The sequence below is a fragment of the Acanthaster planci genome, linkage group LG02 (assembly GCF_054643075.1).
Source record: "Acanthaster planci isolate LZ-2023a linkage group LG02, COTS_SCS, whole genome shotgun sequence".
In the NCBI taxonomy this organism is placed as follows: domain Eukaryota; kingdom Metazoa; phylum Echinodermata; class Asteroidea; order Valvatida; family Acanthasteridae; genus Acanthaster; species Acanthaster planci.
In genome coordinates this window covers 12,390,718-12,404,228 of record NC_141778.1, presented here as the reverse complement: position 1 = coordinate 12,404,228, position 13,511 = coordinate 12,390,718, and the positions used below count along the sequence as shown (strand labels likewise).

At 39.8% G+C, this 13,511-nt stretch overlaps 1 protein-coding gene across 1 annotated transcript; it reads right to left on the bottom strand.

The window, feature by feature from the left end:
* Positions 1-641: 641 nt before the first annotated feature.
* smpd1 (sphingomyelin phosphodiesterase 1) lies at positions 642-10,701 on the bottom strand. The gene is made up of 13 exons (XM_022237190.2): positions 10,430-10,701; positions 8,913-9,215; positions 8,026-8,190; positions 7,613-7,736; positions 6,941-7,044; positions 6,095-6,264; positions 4,590-4,709; positions 4,115-4,195; positions 3,590-3,760; positions 2,901-3,090; positions 2,466-2,555; positions 1,927-2,024; positions 642-1,503 (listed from the first exon to the last, which is right to left on the bottom strand). The coding sequence occupies exons 1-13, from the start codon at positions 10,463-10,465 to the stop codon at positions 1,398-1,400; spliced, it is 1,758 nt and encodes a 585-aa protein (XP_022092882.2). The 5' UTR covers positions 10,466-10,701; the 3' UTR covers positions 642-1,397.
* Between the last annotated feature and the right edge of the window lie 2,810 nt (positions 10,702-13,511).

Below are 13,511 nucleotides of genomic sequence, written 5' to 3'. Positions count from 1 at the left end.
GTCCAGATTTTTTTTCAAAATCCTCCTAAACTTTTTCTTTCACGAAAAACACCCCCACCCAAAAAAGTGAGGGGATACATGTACATACAACGATTTCCTGGAATTTCCACCCATGAAGGTGCGAGTCATTAACTACTTGGCTTATCAAATTCATCCACGTGGAACGTCATATCCACAGCGTGATTGAAATATGGGTGAGCTGTGTTGAAATACTTTCACCAGCCCACGTACCATATGTCTTCCGACTTGCCCCACTGCCTCGTGTGTCGAGAACCTTAACAAGATGTTAAGTTCTTATTGCGTAGCAATTTTAAAGCCACCAGACGAAGCTGCAACCTTCACTTCAAAACTTCGGCTTCTGAGATTTTGCTGAGACTTCGAAAACTTTATACAAACGTATTTTGGAATTCACATGGGATGGATAACACCACTGGCCTTCAGACTGTACAGTCCGCTGTACACTCAAGATTTGCTATAGTTCGAGATTTATCGCACTTTTCCTTGTACAATTTATCAAGATATACAGTACAAAAGTTTTTCCTTCATACTGTTTCATTGGTGTCCATTTTGAATCTTACAGAAGTAGAGCTTAAGGTCTAAGCATTATAGTTCATTTCACCAAGTTGACTAACGCAGACAGATCACTTTTACAAAATTGTTACTTCATTTATTGCATTAAGTTTTCCACAAAAAACAGCTGCATAATAGTCATGTGTCATCATGAGTGTGCGTTTAAATTGCAATCAAAATTACATGTATTTTCAGAAAAACAGAAACCATCCGAGAACAAAATAATAAACTGCTGAAACCGTCGGCGAATAATAAAGAATTACGAAAGCCATTGTTACAAAACTAGTGATTAATTTCTACCTGTATCAAAGAAAACCACTTCGGGTATTGTTTTATACTGACAGACGTACATGTAATATATTAACATATAACAATTAAGATTTCAGTGTTAATACCTGGGATATGATGAGCATCTCATTAACATAAAAAGTAACAACAAATTAAAGTTTTCTGAATCTTTTACAAAAAAATTGATCTCTTTGGAATCATGACACCATACACTAAAGTTTCAAAGCTAAGCATGGCTCAAACATCCCAAACCAAAATATATACATAAATCACACTTCAAAGTAAACAATACATATTCATTGGCAGACAAAACACCTTTCCTGATTCTATAAATTTCATACACTTAGGAAGTCCCTGCATCCCTCCAGTTTCCCCCCCCCCAACAAAATTTGAATCCTGAAATCAGATGGTCTTCATTCCTACCCCAGTTGAAATCAACTTAGCTAAATCAATAGGGCATTCTCAGGTGTGAGATCTGAAGTAAATGGAATAGGACAGACACGTGAAAGCTATGTGAGTACTTCAACCTCTTGAAGTCATCAACAGAACTCATGGGTTCCAGACTGAGCCGTCTTAAGATCACAGATGAAGCCAGTTTTACACTTTGCATCACAGGGTCCTGGTACATTGCTCTTATAGTAATATCTATGAAAATAAACAAATAGGATTGGGCAAGGTAATGCATCAGCAATGCACGGATTAAACATTCATGCTATGATGATGTCAGATAACTGCATGAACGATAAAAATGGCAGCAAAGGCGATATACATGTAAGGACGACGTATTTTAGACCATGTGTGACTCACATGACTAAAAGAAACTTAATACGTTCAAATCAGTGCATCAGTGGTCAAAACATTGTTTCTTTCTCAGCTGCAAAGCCACTTCATTTTGTTAAAATGAAAAGTGGTGGAGTTGAGCATATCAATTTCAGAATTTATGATTGATGACTTCATCACTTGGTTGATGTGAGTAGGCCGCATACAAGTGTCCTCTGATGTTCATGAACAGAGGAAAAGGACGCTTAGTGTATTAATTATACTACAATGTACATGTAAATTACTTACGTGTAAAACTTGTCAAATAATGTGCTGTTTGCGGCTTCAAACTTTCCCACTAGTTCATTCCAGTCCACAGCCTGTAAAGCTTTCATTCCATAAGCAGTCTAGACATGGATTAACATACGATGTGTCAAACTAGCGCCCTCTGTTGGTAAGCTGTCCCAAATGCAGATGTCACTTTATTTGATGCACTGCATTACTTGCCACTAGGCAAGAAGTCTTTGGGATTTTTTTTGAGTGCAAACCTTCAACACTGTTCAACTTACAGCCATTCAAACCATGAACCCAGGTCATAAACAACAAGCAAGAAGTTTTAGTTGGCAGAACAGGAAAGAATTTCAAAGCTTATGTATGTGTTCCAGTCCTGAAGTCGTTTTTTTCTCTTTCTACTTCATAAATTGTTGGCAACAAACTTAAAGAAAATTACCAATAATTATAAATTGTTGACATTTCTACCTTCCTTTTTATCCCTGCTGTAGGGTAATAAGTTTGGAGATGTAAACCCAGTGGCCAGGAGAAACAAATCTAGTTGAGAACATACATACCTTTGCTGTGTATTCCAGTTTCCATTTAGGGTTATCAGTAAGGTTTGCATCGGTAAGATTCATCACATAAGTTGCGTGATCCAGTACAGCCTATTGGAAGTAATTAAGACACAAAACATGGGCCTTGAATCTTATGGGTTAGAATTCTATTTTCTCACTGAAGCGTAGCTGAATTTGTTCGGTTATTTCTGATCAAATTCTTGGATTTTTAAAAGCCTGAGACTGATGCTGAATGCTGAGACAGAGTCGTTCAACTTGAAACCTGAATCGTAGAAAATCTTATCGGGACTCTCTGAAAAACATCCCGAAATCATTTAAATTGCAACTATTTCCAGTTGTGAGAATTGACTCTGTTAGACTGGGATTTCTTATGAGGGTGACTTCACTCTATCTATTTCAAATGAATGTCAGGGCTGGCTTGAAGTCTCAACTTACCCACGAGCTGTTCTTATAGTTGCCATCGACTTCGTAGATTCTATAGTTTGGATTGACATTGGAGTAAGTGGTGACACTGCCCCCATTGTACAGAATACTGGTTGGACGTTTAGTTTTGGGTTCGTAAAAAATTTCAAAGCTGTCCTTGTGAGTGTGGCCAAAAAACTGCCCCCTGATGGTGCTTTCATACCTAAAAAAAGACAAATTCAGGAATTATCATTTGTAATGTATGATGATCAGGATTTGACATATGTCAGATCTGTCCCATGTGAAACCACCTATTGTGTAGGTTTTTAAGTAAGGTGACATTGGCAGGATATTTATACTCCCATCAATGTCCTTGTTCAACCAAACATCGATTAACGGTGAACTGGTTCAATGTCTCTTGACAGTGTGACAAAAAATATTGTGGAACTAAATAACGCAGAAGCAAACTTGATTTCTGGTTTACACTGAAACTTAACTTCTTTTAAGCCATGATGGTGGAGGAAAGTTATATTTGTGTTTCGGAGGACACTGCTTTCAGGAAAACACATGACAAGTAGATCTGAAACATACATGTAATGACGTCATTCTTTTTTTACATGTGCGCTTTCCAATGGGGACTTGATGGACTGCATCTCACCTCAGTGCCATAGTAAAACTCGCATGTAAACAAAGCATGAAGTCATTATGTTAGGAGAGCGTACCTGTTGACGATCTCATTGTAGTTCTTGCTCCATTGTACAAAGCAGTCACCACTACCTGGAGGGATGTGTCCTAAGATGTGGACATGATCCTGATTATCCTCTGCCTTCTGTAAGACTCCAATCAGCCACTCCAACTCCTCAGCTGGATCATCTTCATTCTCCAGTAGCCACCTGAAATTTAAAAAAAAGCTCGTTTACTTTATTCCTTCATAGGTTTTGCCAGAAAAAATCCAGGTCAGATTTCTTGGCTCTGCTGAAGACAGACGTCTATACTTGTTATTCCCCTTTCTGCGTCAGTGCTACAATCCTGGTCAAATCTCGCTCGGCCCCCCTCTCAATGTCGTTTGTCCCTGCATGATCCGTGCTCCAGCTGGCAACAACAACATTGACGGGGGGGGGGGGAACTGTGGAGCTGGGGAGGGTATGCTTATTGTGACATGTCCCAACCATTATGGCTGTGACTGCAGTTTGAGATCTTTGTCAAGGGAAGCCTCAAAAGATTTGGAAGACACCTCCACCACTTACCAGTTTTGATTATTGCACATATTCATGTTCACTGAGACCAAAATGAGACCATCAAATAATCGCATACTGTAGTATCCTCCCCTAAGAAAACAAAAAACAGAAATTGAAACTACATTCAAACAATACCCTATCCGAAAGAGATGGCGATAAAAAAATAGTCCAGAGAACATGTTGGCTTTCTTCAGATTCTAGGAACCAAACTGGCACAGCTTGAAATTTTTACAAAACTGATTTCATTTTAATCATATCTTACTTTTAGTTGATTTTACTGATTCGAACTAATTTCAACTGTATTGAATCTGTTCCTTTAATGAAATTCCCAGCCGATGATCAATTATTGCAATCTAACTTCTGCATTTTCCTGTGAGCTTTTTAACTTATAATAAAAATCACACTCCCAGAAGTAAAATCAAATTTGTAAATCACACTCTCGTTGGTTCTCCATTCATGCCGCGGGCAGAGTTCCTGCACGTACTTGATCAATGTTGAGTTGGCATCCTTTGGTAGCCATTGGGCCTTTGTTATCCATGCATCAACCATAGCCTGATACAGCCATGTGATGGAGTTTTTGCCAGTTATGAAGGGAGGAGGAAAGCTGTCAAAGAATCAAAGGAATCCAAATGTGGTCATAAAAAATAAACAAGTGTCAGAGCTTGTATCTTTTGTTTGCACATATTCTGAAATGCAGACCTTGTCCCTGAAGTCAATATTTGCCTACGGAGCTCTCTGGATCAAAGTAGAATATAACAGAAGCCAGGGTTTTAACACAATAGGTGACCTTCCCACTTCTTTATAACCTCATCGCAAAGGCAAACAAAATCAACACATATCCTGATACCTTATCAAATACATATCATAAATCTTTTGAACTGAATAATTGTTCTCCGGGATATCAGTCAAGATACAGACATTTTGTCTTCAACAACCATGTGAAATGAACACACCAGAAGGACCTGGGGAAAAATTCATATCTATTCCATGCACTCTGAAAAAACATTTCCATCATCTGATTCTACAGTCTTCAAAACATCCTCCAAGTGTTTTTAAAAACTGAAATGCAGGACAAATCAGACCGGCGGTAACAATTTCTAATGAAGACGGTGACTGTGTGCTGGAAAACAATCCACGTCGTGCAGTTTGAACCCAAAAGAGAATTGGATGTGGAGAGGGATAGCTTGTTCTAAAATTATTTGGACAAGGGCAAAACCAGACCTAAACTTTAAGGGAGGGGGGCAAACTTGTTTTTGTGGAGGCCCAAAATATATTTTTTCATGTAATCTCTATGTAACATAGAGGTGAGGCTATATTTTGGGGCTTTTTACACACTTTTGGAATGAAGACAAATGAAATAGACCAAAACAAATTACCTTTCTCATATTATTTAAAAAGAAAAAAATTTGGCCCCTTTTTTGGGGGGGAGGAGGCCTTGTCCTCTGTTGGCACCCCTTCCTGGATCCACCCCTGGAGTGGGATGGGTGTTTGGAATGAGGGCTGCAATATCATATAGACTAGGTTCTCTAATCTGCAGATAGACAAATCCATGTGACTTTTAAGATCATACAATTTTCTTTACTTTGAACTCTTTATCAGTTTAGTTCTTAAAATAGTGCTGGTATCAGTGAAGAGGAACTGTGTGACCACAGATGAAGTAGGCCAAGAGAAGTTCATGACACAATCCCACAAACTATTGATTTCATTAGAGAAACATGTCTTTCCATCAGAAGTTGAATGCATGAAAAAGTATCCATCTGGACTTTCCTCCAGTGTGATATTTATCACATAGGTTTAGCATATAAAATTTGGGCCCAACAACGCTGATGATAAAAGTCAAGGAAAAACCAAGGTTTCAATAACTTCATGGTGCAGAAAAGACAGATGCCCAATCACCTGTCTGTCCAACCAAAGTCCCTCCAATCCACCTCTCTCGCTGCCTCCCAACTCCGCCTTTCTAACAGCATCTTTCTTTTATTCATCTTTTACCTGTTTACAGGTGCACTCTCATGGTTACCCACTGCCGGGTAGACAGGAATACCAGGCAGATACTTCTGTAAGACAGTTGTTGTTTGATAAACAATGCTGGTTTGGTCGTAGCGTGTCTGGTTCCACACGTCGTGGGCTGGTAGATCACCAGTGAGGTAGACAAAATCAATCTGTGGAGAGGATTTACAACGGACTTCCTTGACTTGTAAGAGAATCTGGATTGTGGACGAAATCCAAAATCAGGGGCCAATTTCATAGAGCTGCTAAGCACAAAATTTGCTTAAGCATGAAAAAACCTTGCTTGACAAATCAGGTTACCGGCCAAAACTCCATGTGATTTGGGAATGGTATTCACCTGTCTCTTGGTTAGCATGACAATCACACAGATTTTGAGCTGGTAACCTTTTGTAAGCAAGTTTTTTTGCGCTTAAGCAAATTTTGTGCTTAAGCAGCTTGGCCCCAGGTCTGAAACATTTGGATAGGGTCAGATAGAGCTTCAGAACCTTTCATTGTTTCTTACAGAAGGTGGATGTCTCAACTTGATTGACAATGATCACAGAACATGCCACAGGATTTGTTCAAACACAGCCTTTCAGGGGGATTCCACACATGGCTCCTATGAACATCAGTAATCATAGGGTCAGAAATGCTCCAAATGGGGACCTTCACAAACTAGTGCCAGTAATTCATTTCATTTGAATTATGCCATACATTGTGACGCAATCCTACATGGTCATCTACATTTCAGATATACAAAACTGGAAGCTTTGCAGCAACTAAAATCAAATGGGGGATTCCCCCAGGGGAAGACGAAGGGAATTCGATTTTTGTTTCATGTTCATGTACCTTGTGTTCTTTAGCAACATTTTGGAGCAAGTTTTCAAAGACCCTTGTTGGTGTATCACAACCTCTGTAGTCACCCCATTTTCCTGCAGCTGGCTTGCCCTTGGCTAAAAAGTAATAGAAAAAAGGCACTTTCAAAACTGCACCAATCTTAACCTATTCCATTCTAAAGAATACTTGCACCAACTCAAAGGGCAAAACTTGGCACTTTACATTATTCTTGATTAGTACTGGAAGGAACCAGGTCTCATGTTATCTCACAAAAGTGCCCACTTTTCACTTTCAATGCGAGTGTAAACGTTTTCTCATTTGTAGATGTATGTATCAGTGATTTATGGAATTGAAAAAACTTTTTTTCAAAATATGCAGCATGTGCTAAACAACCAACTGGCTAGTTTATAATCAAGATGTATTTTTTTAAATGTACGTTGGGTAAGGGCAAACCCGTTATATATAATTAATGGCTAGTTTATACTTTGACAAAAGACTCTTTTGTGAAACAGATCGCGAAATCAAATTGTATAAAAACCAGTTCTGAATGAAGAGATGACACTTGATAAAAATTCTTAAGTACTGAAAAAAACAAAAATACCACAAACAATCAAAAACGAGATAAACCTGAACCTCAAGATTTGGGCGGTCAATACAATGATGGGCGGTTCCTTATGTGTGTACCTGGTTTCCCGTCATTGGAACGACAGCAGAGTGGTTCCCCACATTCTACCTCAGCGCCTTCCTGGTACATCCTGTCCCAATGCAGGTCGCTCAGGTGCAGAATTGTCAATTTTGGAGCACCTGCCTAAAAGTAATAATTAACGGGTGAGAAAAACCAGTCAGTGTGTGCTGCTCACCACCCATCCCTATGTGCAGAATTTCAACAGGATGCAGAAGCAATTTAGAATTTGGTCCAGATACCTCAAGATACAATTATAAATGTTGCACACATTGAGCAAATCTGTCCAATAGCTGTCAAGACACATCTCAGCTGGATCATTTCGGGTCATTAAAATGAAATCTCTCTTGGACGTGGTGGGCAAGGATTTTCTCAGTTGAAGGTGGGTTGGACCCATTCCATTAGTGCCTCTTACCTTTGGCGGAGATGGAATTGAAACGGGAGGCTTGGGCGTTTTGGGAAATGTGACATTCCAGGGTGTGTCCGGGTCATAGGGTTTTGCACAAGATGCACCAAGAATGGATCCACAGATGTCGTCAGGTGAAGCATAGTGGCCAATTAAAACTCCAAATAATTCATCCTGCCAAGTTGGTAATGAGAAATATATCACATGGTCGGCAATCAGGATGGCGTTTCAGTTTCTGCTCTCCTAAAATGTCTTGTAAATCTGTCTAGATGTATGCTTCCTGTCCCTTTGTGACTGTGAATTCTTAAGATTACTCATTTTTATTTCAAATGTTTCCTCAATCCAACATCCAAAATTAATGTTTCCTTTATTTCTCAATTAGTATTTGCTCCTCTGTGAGGTAAGCTCCAAATCACATCAAAGTGATCAAAATTTACACAAAGTATGCCAGCGAAATGGGCCCAATTTCACAGAGCTGCTTCAAAGTCGTAATGTCACAGAAATCTTTGCACTACTTAAGTACTATTTTACAGAGGTGCTTGGCCTGGTTGTGCTCATGGCTGTACTTATGGTTGTGTGCACATTAAGATTTCCATCATTTTGTCACTATGTCAAGCAAATTTGTCCACCACCTTGGTAAGCGTACCTTTTGCCATGCTTACTGTTTACGATCTTCATGAAATACACAGAGCCTCTGTAAAGGTTAAATCATGTGCTTAGCAGTGCCGTGAAATTGGGCCATTATTTAAAACAGGTTTTTGAACAGAAAAATTGAATACACATATTTTTTAATCCAAATAACTTAATTGCTAAGCCTGTGTCAGCTTTGTATTTCATGACCAAGTGTATTATCACAAAGCAGGGTTGTCTTTGTTTCTTTTCATCTTTGTATTTACCTTGAATTCTCTTGCGATATATTCACAAACTCGTGGTGTTTCAACTTTACCCAGTTTACAAAATTCCACCAAGACGTCCAATATGTCGTCTTCCGTACTGTTTTGGGCCAGCAGTCGATCAACGATATCCATGATCACTTTACAGGACTCGCACTCTAGCCCACCAATAAAGGGCAACTGGAGACTTTGGAACCGGTATGAACCGGTATGATCATGATGGAGCTGGACTGGTCTCGCTGATGCCTGCTGGCTTAGGATCAGGCATAATGTAATGATCAAGGCAGATTGGTGCATTCTGAAACTCTGCAGATATAGAAGCAATGTAACAGCTCATTAGGCTTGGAAAAGACTTGACCTACTACTCATGATGTCAGGATATTTATTATTTCCTGCTGCCAAGAATGGGGCATTTCAAACTCCACTTTGCGGCCAAACTAGTTACATTTGCATCAGAGAACAACTTCCACAGCTTCAACAAAACCAAAGCCCTTTTCCTACCTGATCATTAATTGCAATCCCTTCTGCAGCCACTACTAGGAAGTTGACTTAGTCATGTTAATATCTGATCCAAACAACACCTGAGCAACTGACATGATTGGCACATCACACATATTGATCATTGCTACACGTATGTCCTTGGTTCCTTGTTCTTTCTCCATTCTCCCACCCTGACTCACCCGTGTGACAGGGTATCAAAGAAATTATTGGAAAGGATGTTGCATCCTGCCCCCAGCTTTTTCATCAGTTATGATCTCAATGAAGGTTATTCATTGCTAAAATGTTGAAATGACAAGAATTTGGACTGAAATATATTTCACATTTTCTTAGAAAATACTTCAAAAATGCAAAATACTCTGGACGGACTCTGTGCACAAATTGTACAGTTTGAGGCACACAAAATGCACACGTTAACGCTATCCGTGCAGATTAGAAATACACACAATCTAATAAAATTGAACGAGTAAAATTTGAAATGTGAACACTCTCAATGATTGCACTGAACAACACCATGTGCACATTTAAACCCTGTGAGATTAGTCTGAGAAATTCTACGTATTTTCTTAGTAAATTCCTTCAATCTTTTCCCTGCTAAAGTTGACTCTTGACATGCTTTACTGAGGATATGTTATTACTTTCTGATGGCTGACGTGAGGAAAGAGATACATGTAATATGTAGGATTCCACTTGACACCCCTTGCACAAACCCTATAAGACTGGTAGGGAAAATTATAAGTGTTGGAAAGAGTTCCATGATGAACAGACGACACATGACACCCAGTGCAAAAACCCTATGGGACTGGTCTGAAAAATTCTGTGTGTTTTCTAAGTAAATGACATGTTTTTGCCCTCCTTAATTGAACTTTTCAGGAAATGTTTTTGCTTTCTGATGGCTACATGTATTAAGTCACTGTAGGAATAATTACTGGCATCAGTCATGATGGAACTCTTCCCGAGTTGTACCTACAATTGCCGCATTTACACTTGATTTTCAGTCAGTCATATGTCAGTGCACCTACCACATTAAGATGAAACAGAGCGGAATAAGAAGACATGAAACAGCACTAGAATAGCACTAGCAGGCAAGCCACATGACACAGCACACGTCAAACTTGAAAGCACATCGATCCGAACTAAAGAGTGCAATGCTGACGTTGACAGTGATGATTATGATCACAAGTTACAAAACAGATTTCAATGTCCGTTTATCACACAATTTGTCAACACGAACGAACACTAGAAAAAACACAGCGTGATATACAGTTGGGGAGTCCCAGTCCCAACCAAGGTGTCAACAAGACTGCCAGAATGCGGAGTCACATGATTGAGTAGATCACGTGACTTCCCCACTCGCATTCGTCCATCGCTAGTCGCCGGAAAATCGGTGTTGCAGCCTATTTTGTTCACCAATGTAAGTATCCGACTAGGCTAAAAGACGATTGTTGGGTACTGCAGACGCGTCGGCTTTATGGCCCTATAGTAGCGTCCCCACCGGATTATTTTTTGCCGATCCGTTGTAGCAAACTCGGTGAGGACACGCCTTCATCATAATGGGACGCCGTGGTAATGGCGATCACACGGAGTGAGGCCATCGTCCTTTTGGGCCGGGTGAACTCTAAAAGTGGGGGCCGGGTCGGCACATCTTAAGAGAGACACAACTAGGTGCTAAAATAAAGTGAGTGTTTGAACGAAAAAGTGAATAAGTAAATAGATAAAATTGCAAGCCCCATAATTTCTCTCTCTCTCTGTTTGTCGAAGTGCGGAGGAGTAAAATCCGCCGCCGTGGGGCAGTCGAAATGCAATTCCATTGCAGTTTTACTTCAAGCATGGAGGAAGGAACACATGCTTCAAGCAGCAAGCTAAACAGTAAGCAGGAAAAGTTGGCAGGATCATGATACTTGAATTCAGAACCTTGGAGTTTGTTTCCAAATGACAAGTAAGTTCACCAGCTATGTCTTTCCCATTTCCCCCTGGCAGCAAGTCTTTAATCCTGTCTTCTTTTTTTCGTTTGCAGTACATGTATTGGTTCGCGCACGTTCAATGTTGATTTTTATTTTTCGTGAATTTCGAGTCCTTGCTTCTTTTTGGGTATTTTGTCCTCGGAGAAAACAAGTAAATCAGTCACTTGTGTTTCGTTTCTGTTTTTGTTGGGTTGTTTTTTTTTTGCTTGTTTTGGGAAAGAGCTTTTGTTTTTGATCAAAAGCAAACGCGAGAGTTCAATACAAAAACCATGCCACAGAGTACCGAACATAGAGATGATATAAACTGGACAGCCAAAAAACTTGCCACTTCTTTCATAGGCCACACATAAAAATTCACTCCGTAGAAATAAACAATTTTTGTACACAGGTATGTTGCAATACCCCTGCATCCCTATACAGAAACCACTCCTGCACATCATTTTGACAAAACAGGTGTTCACGTTGTCATTGGTTGTTTAAACTGTTGTCCATTCATGGGTCCTTTTTGCTTGGTGGAGAGTGCTTTTGTGTGGAATTCCATATCTGCCGTCGCCCGTCGCCCGTCGTCCGTCGCCTTTTGCTTTTTGTCGTGTCCCAATTCTGCCATTTACCAGTTCCAAACATGCCATTTTCCGTTGCCCGTCGTGCGTCTTGCGTCGTCCGTCGTGCGTCACCCGTCGTTCATCAAATGTTGCATAGGGCCTGCAAAAGCTGGGGTTTAACATATGACAGATATGGAATTCCATACAATGTGCTTTCAGACAAGTTGCATGTTTGTCACAATGTGCTTTTGAACAAGTTGCATGTTTGTCACAATGTGCTTTTGAACAAGTTGCATGTTTGTTTTTGAACAAGTTGCATGTTTGTCGCGAACCTATGGATGCATTTAATACTTGTATAGGTCTATTGCAGTTTTCAATATTCACGGCGTTTCGTAAACTGGCCTGTTATGAATTTGCTCGCCACCCATTCTAGTAAATAGTTATTACCTCCACTCACTTACTTAACTAAAACTGTGAAAAAATTATATATTTTGGGGCGCATTTAAAAGAGTTCATTTTGCACTTCGAAAAAAAAATCGGAAAATCGGGCCAAAATAAAATTTCATTGGAACTTTGTAGCGGATATATGAAATCTACATTTATGAATCAAAATATTTGGAATTTGATTCAATTTCACTTTTCTTGAGATTGGGGTAAAACATTGCTCCTTACACAATCATTCAAGTTAGAAGAGAAAATTCGAAGAGCCCAACGTTAGGGTTCGCGCAGCTTTGGGGGTTCGGCATCTCCAAGTATAACATGAAGCATGCAGCGCGCGAACGAGTGTTGTCATTAAACCGAAACTTTCTGAAGTCCTCGAAACTACAAATTTTGGCGGGCTGGATTAGTGTCTATGCTGGGTGAGCCATGCGACAGTTCTCCTTTCTTTTTAACAGTTTATAAAATGAACAGTGATAAAACAAACAAGATGGATAACACAACTGTAAAAGACAAAAACGAACAGACGCGCCACACAATTTGTGAGGTGCGAACGGCACTTTACGGTACATTTTACAAGTCTATTTATTCTCTCTGGACTGGTTTCTTTCATATCCAGCACGTGAGAGGAGCCAATTTAAGGGTGCAAACCACTAATTCAAGTGAGAATTTCTGACCAGCTCATTAGCATTAAAAGTGCCCCCCACAGTATCTTTTGAAAAAGGAGATTGTTTGGCCCCCAAAATGGTGAGATTGTTTAAATCGTTGCCGGGATCAACTTTCTGGGACTTTGAGCTTTCATATGGGAGCAGAAGGGCTAAAGACAAAGGTTGAAAAATGGTCCTAAGTGCCCGAGAAAGTTGAGGGTTGGCACTTGAAAAATGGCTGTAATCAGACTTCCGAAAAATCACTTTTTGGGAGGTGATTTTGTTTTGTGGGAATAATTAAAAATATAATTGTTAACCCACAAAAAAATTGAAAAGAAATTGAAAGATAAGTGACCAGACAAGAATTTCATTTGTGTTTCAGAAATCTCAGGGATGTTGGCGTGCATGCTATTGGGCCCTGAATGGTGCTGATTTTACACTGTTTTTAATGGGGCTGCAGTGTGGGGGTGGTTTAAACCGAAGTGGCGTCACATTTACGAACCGGATTGCGCT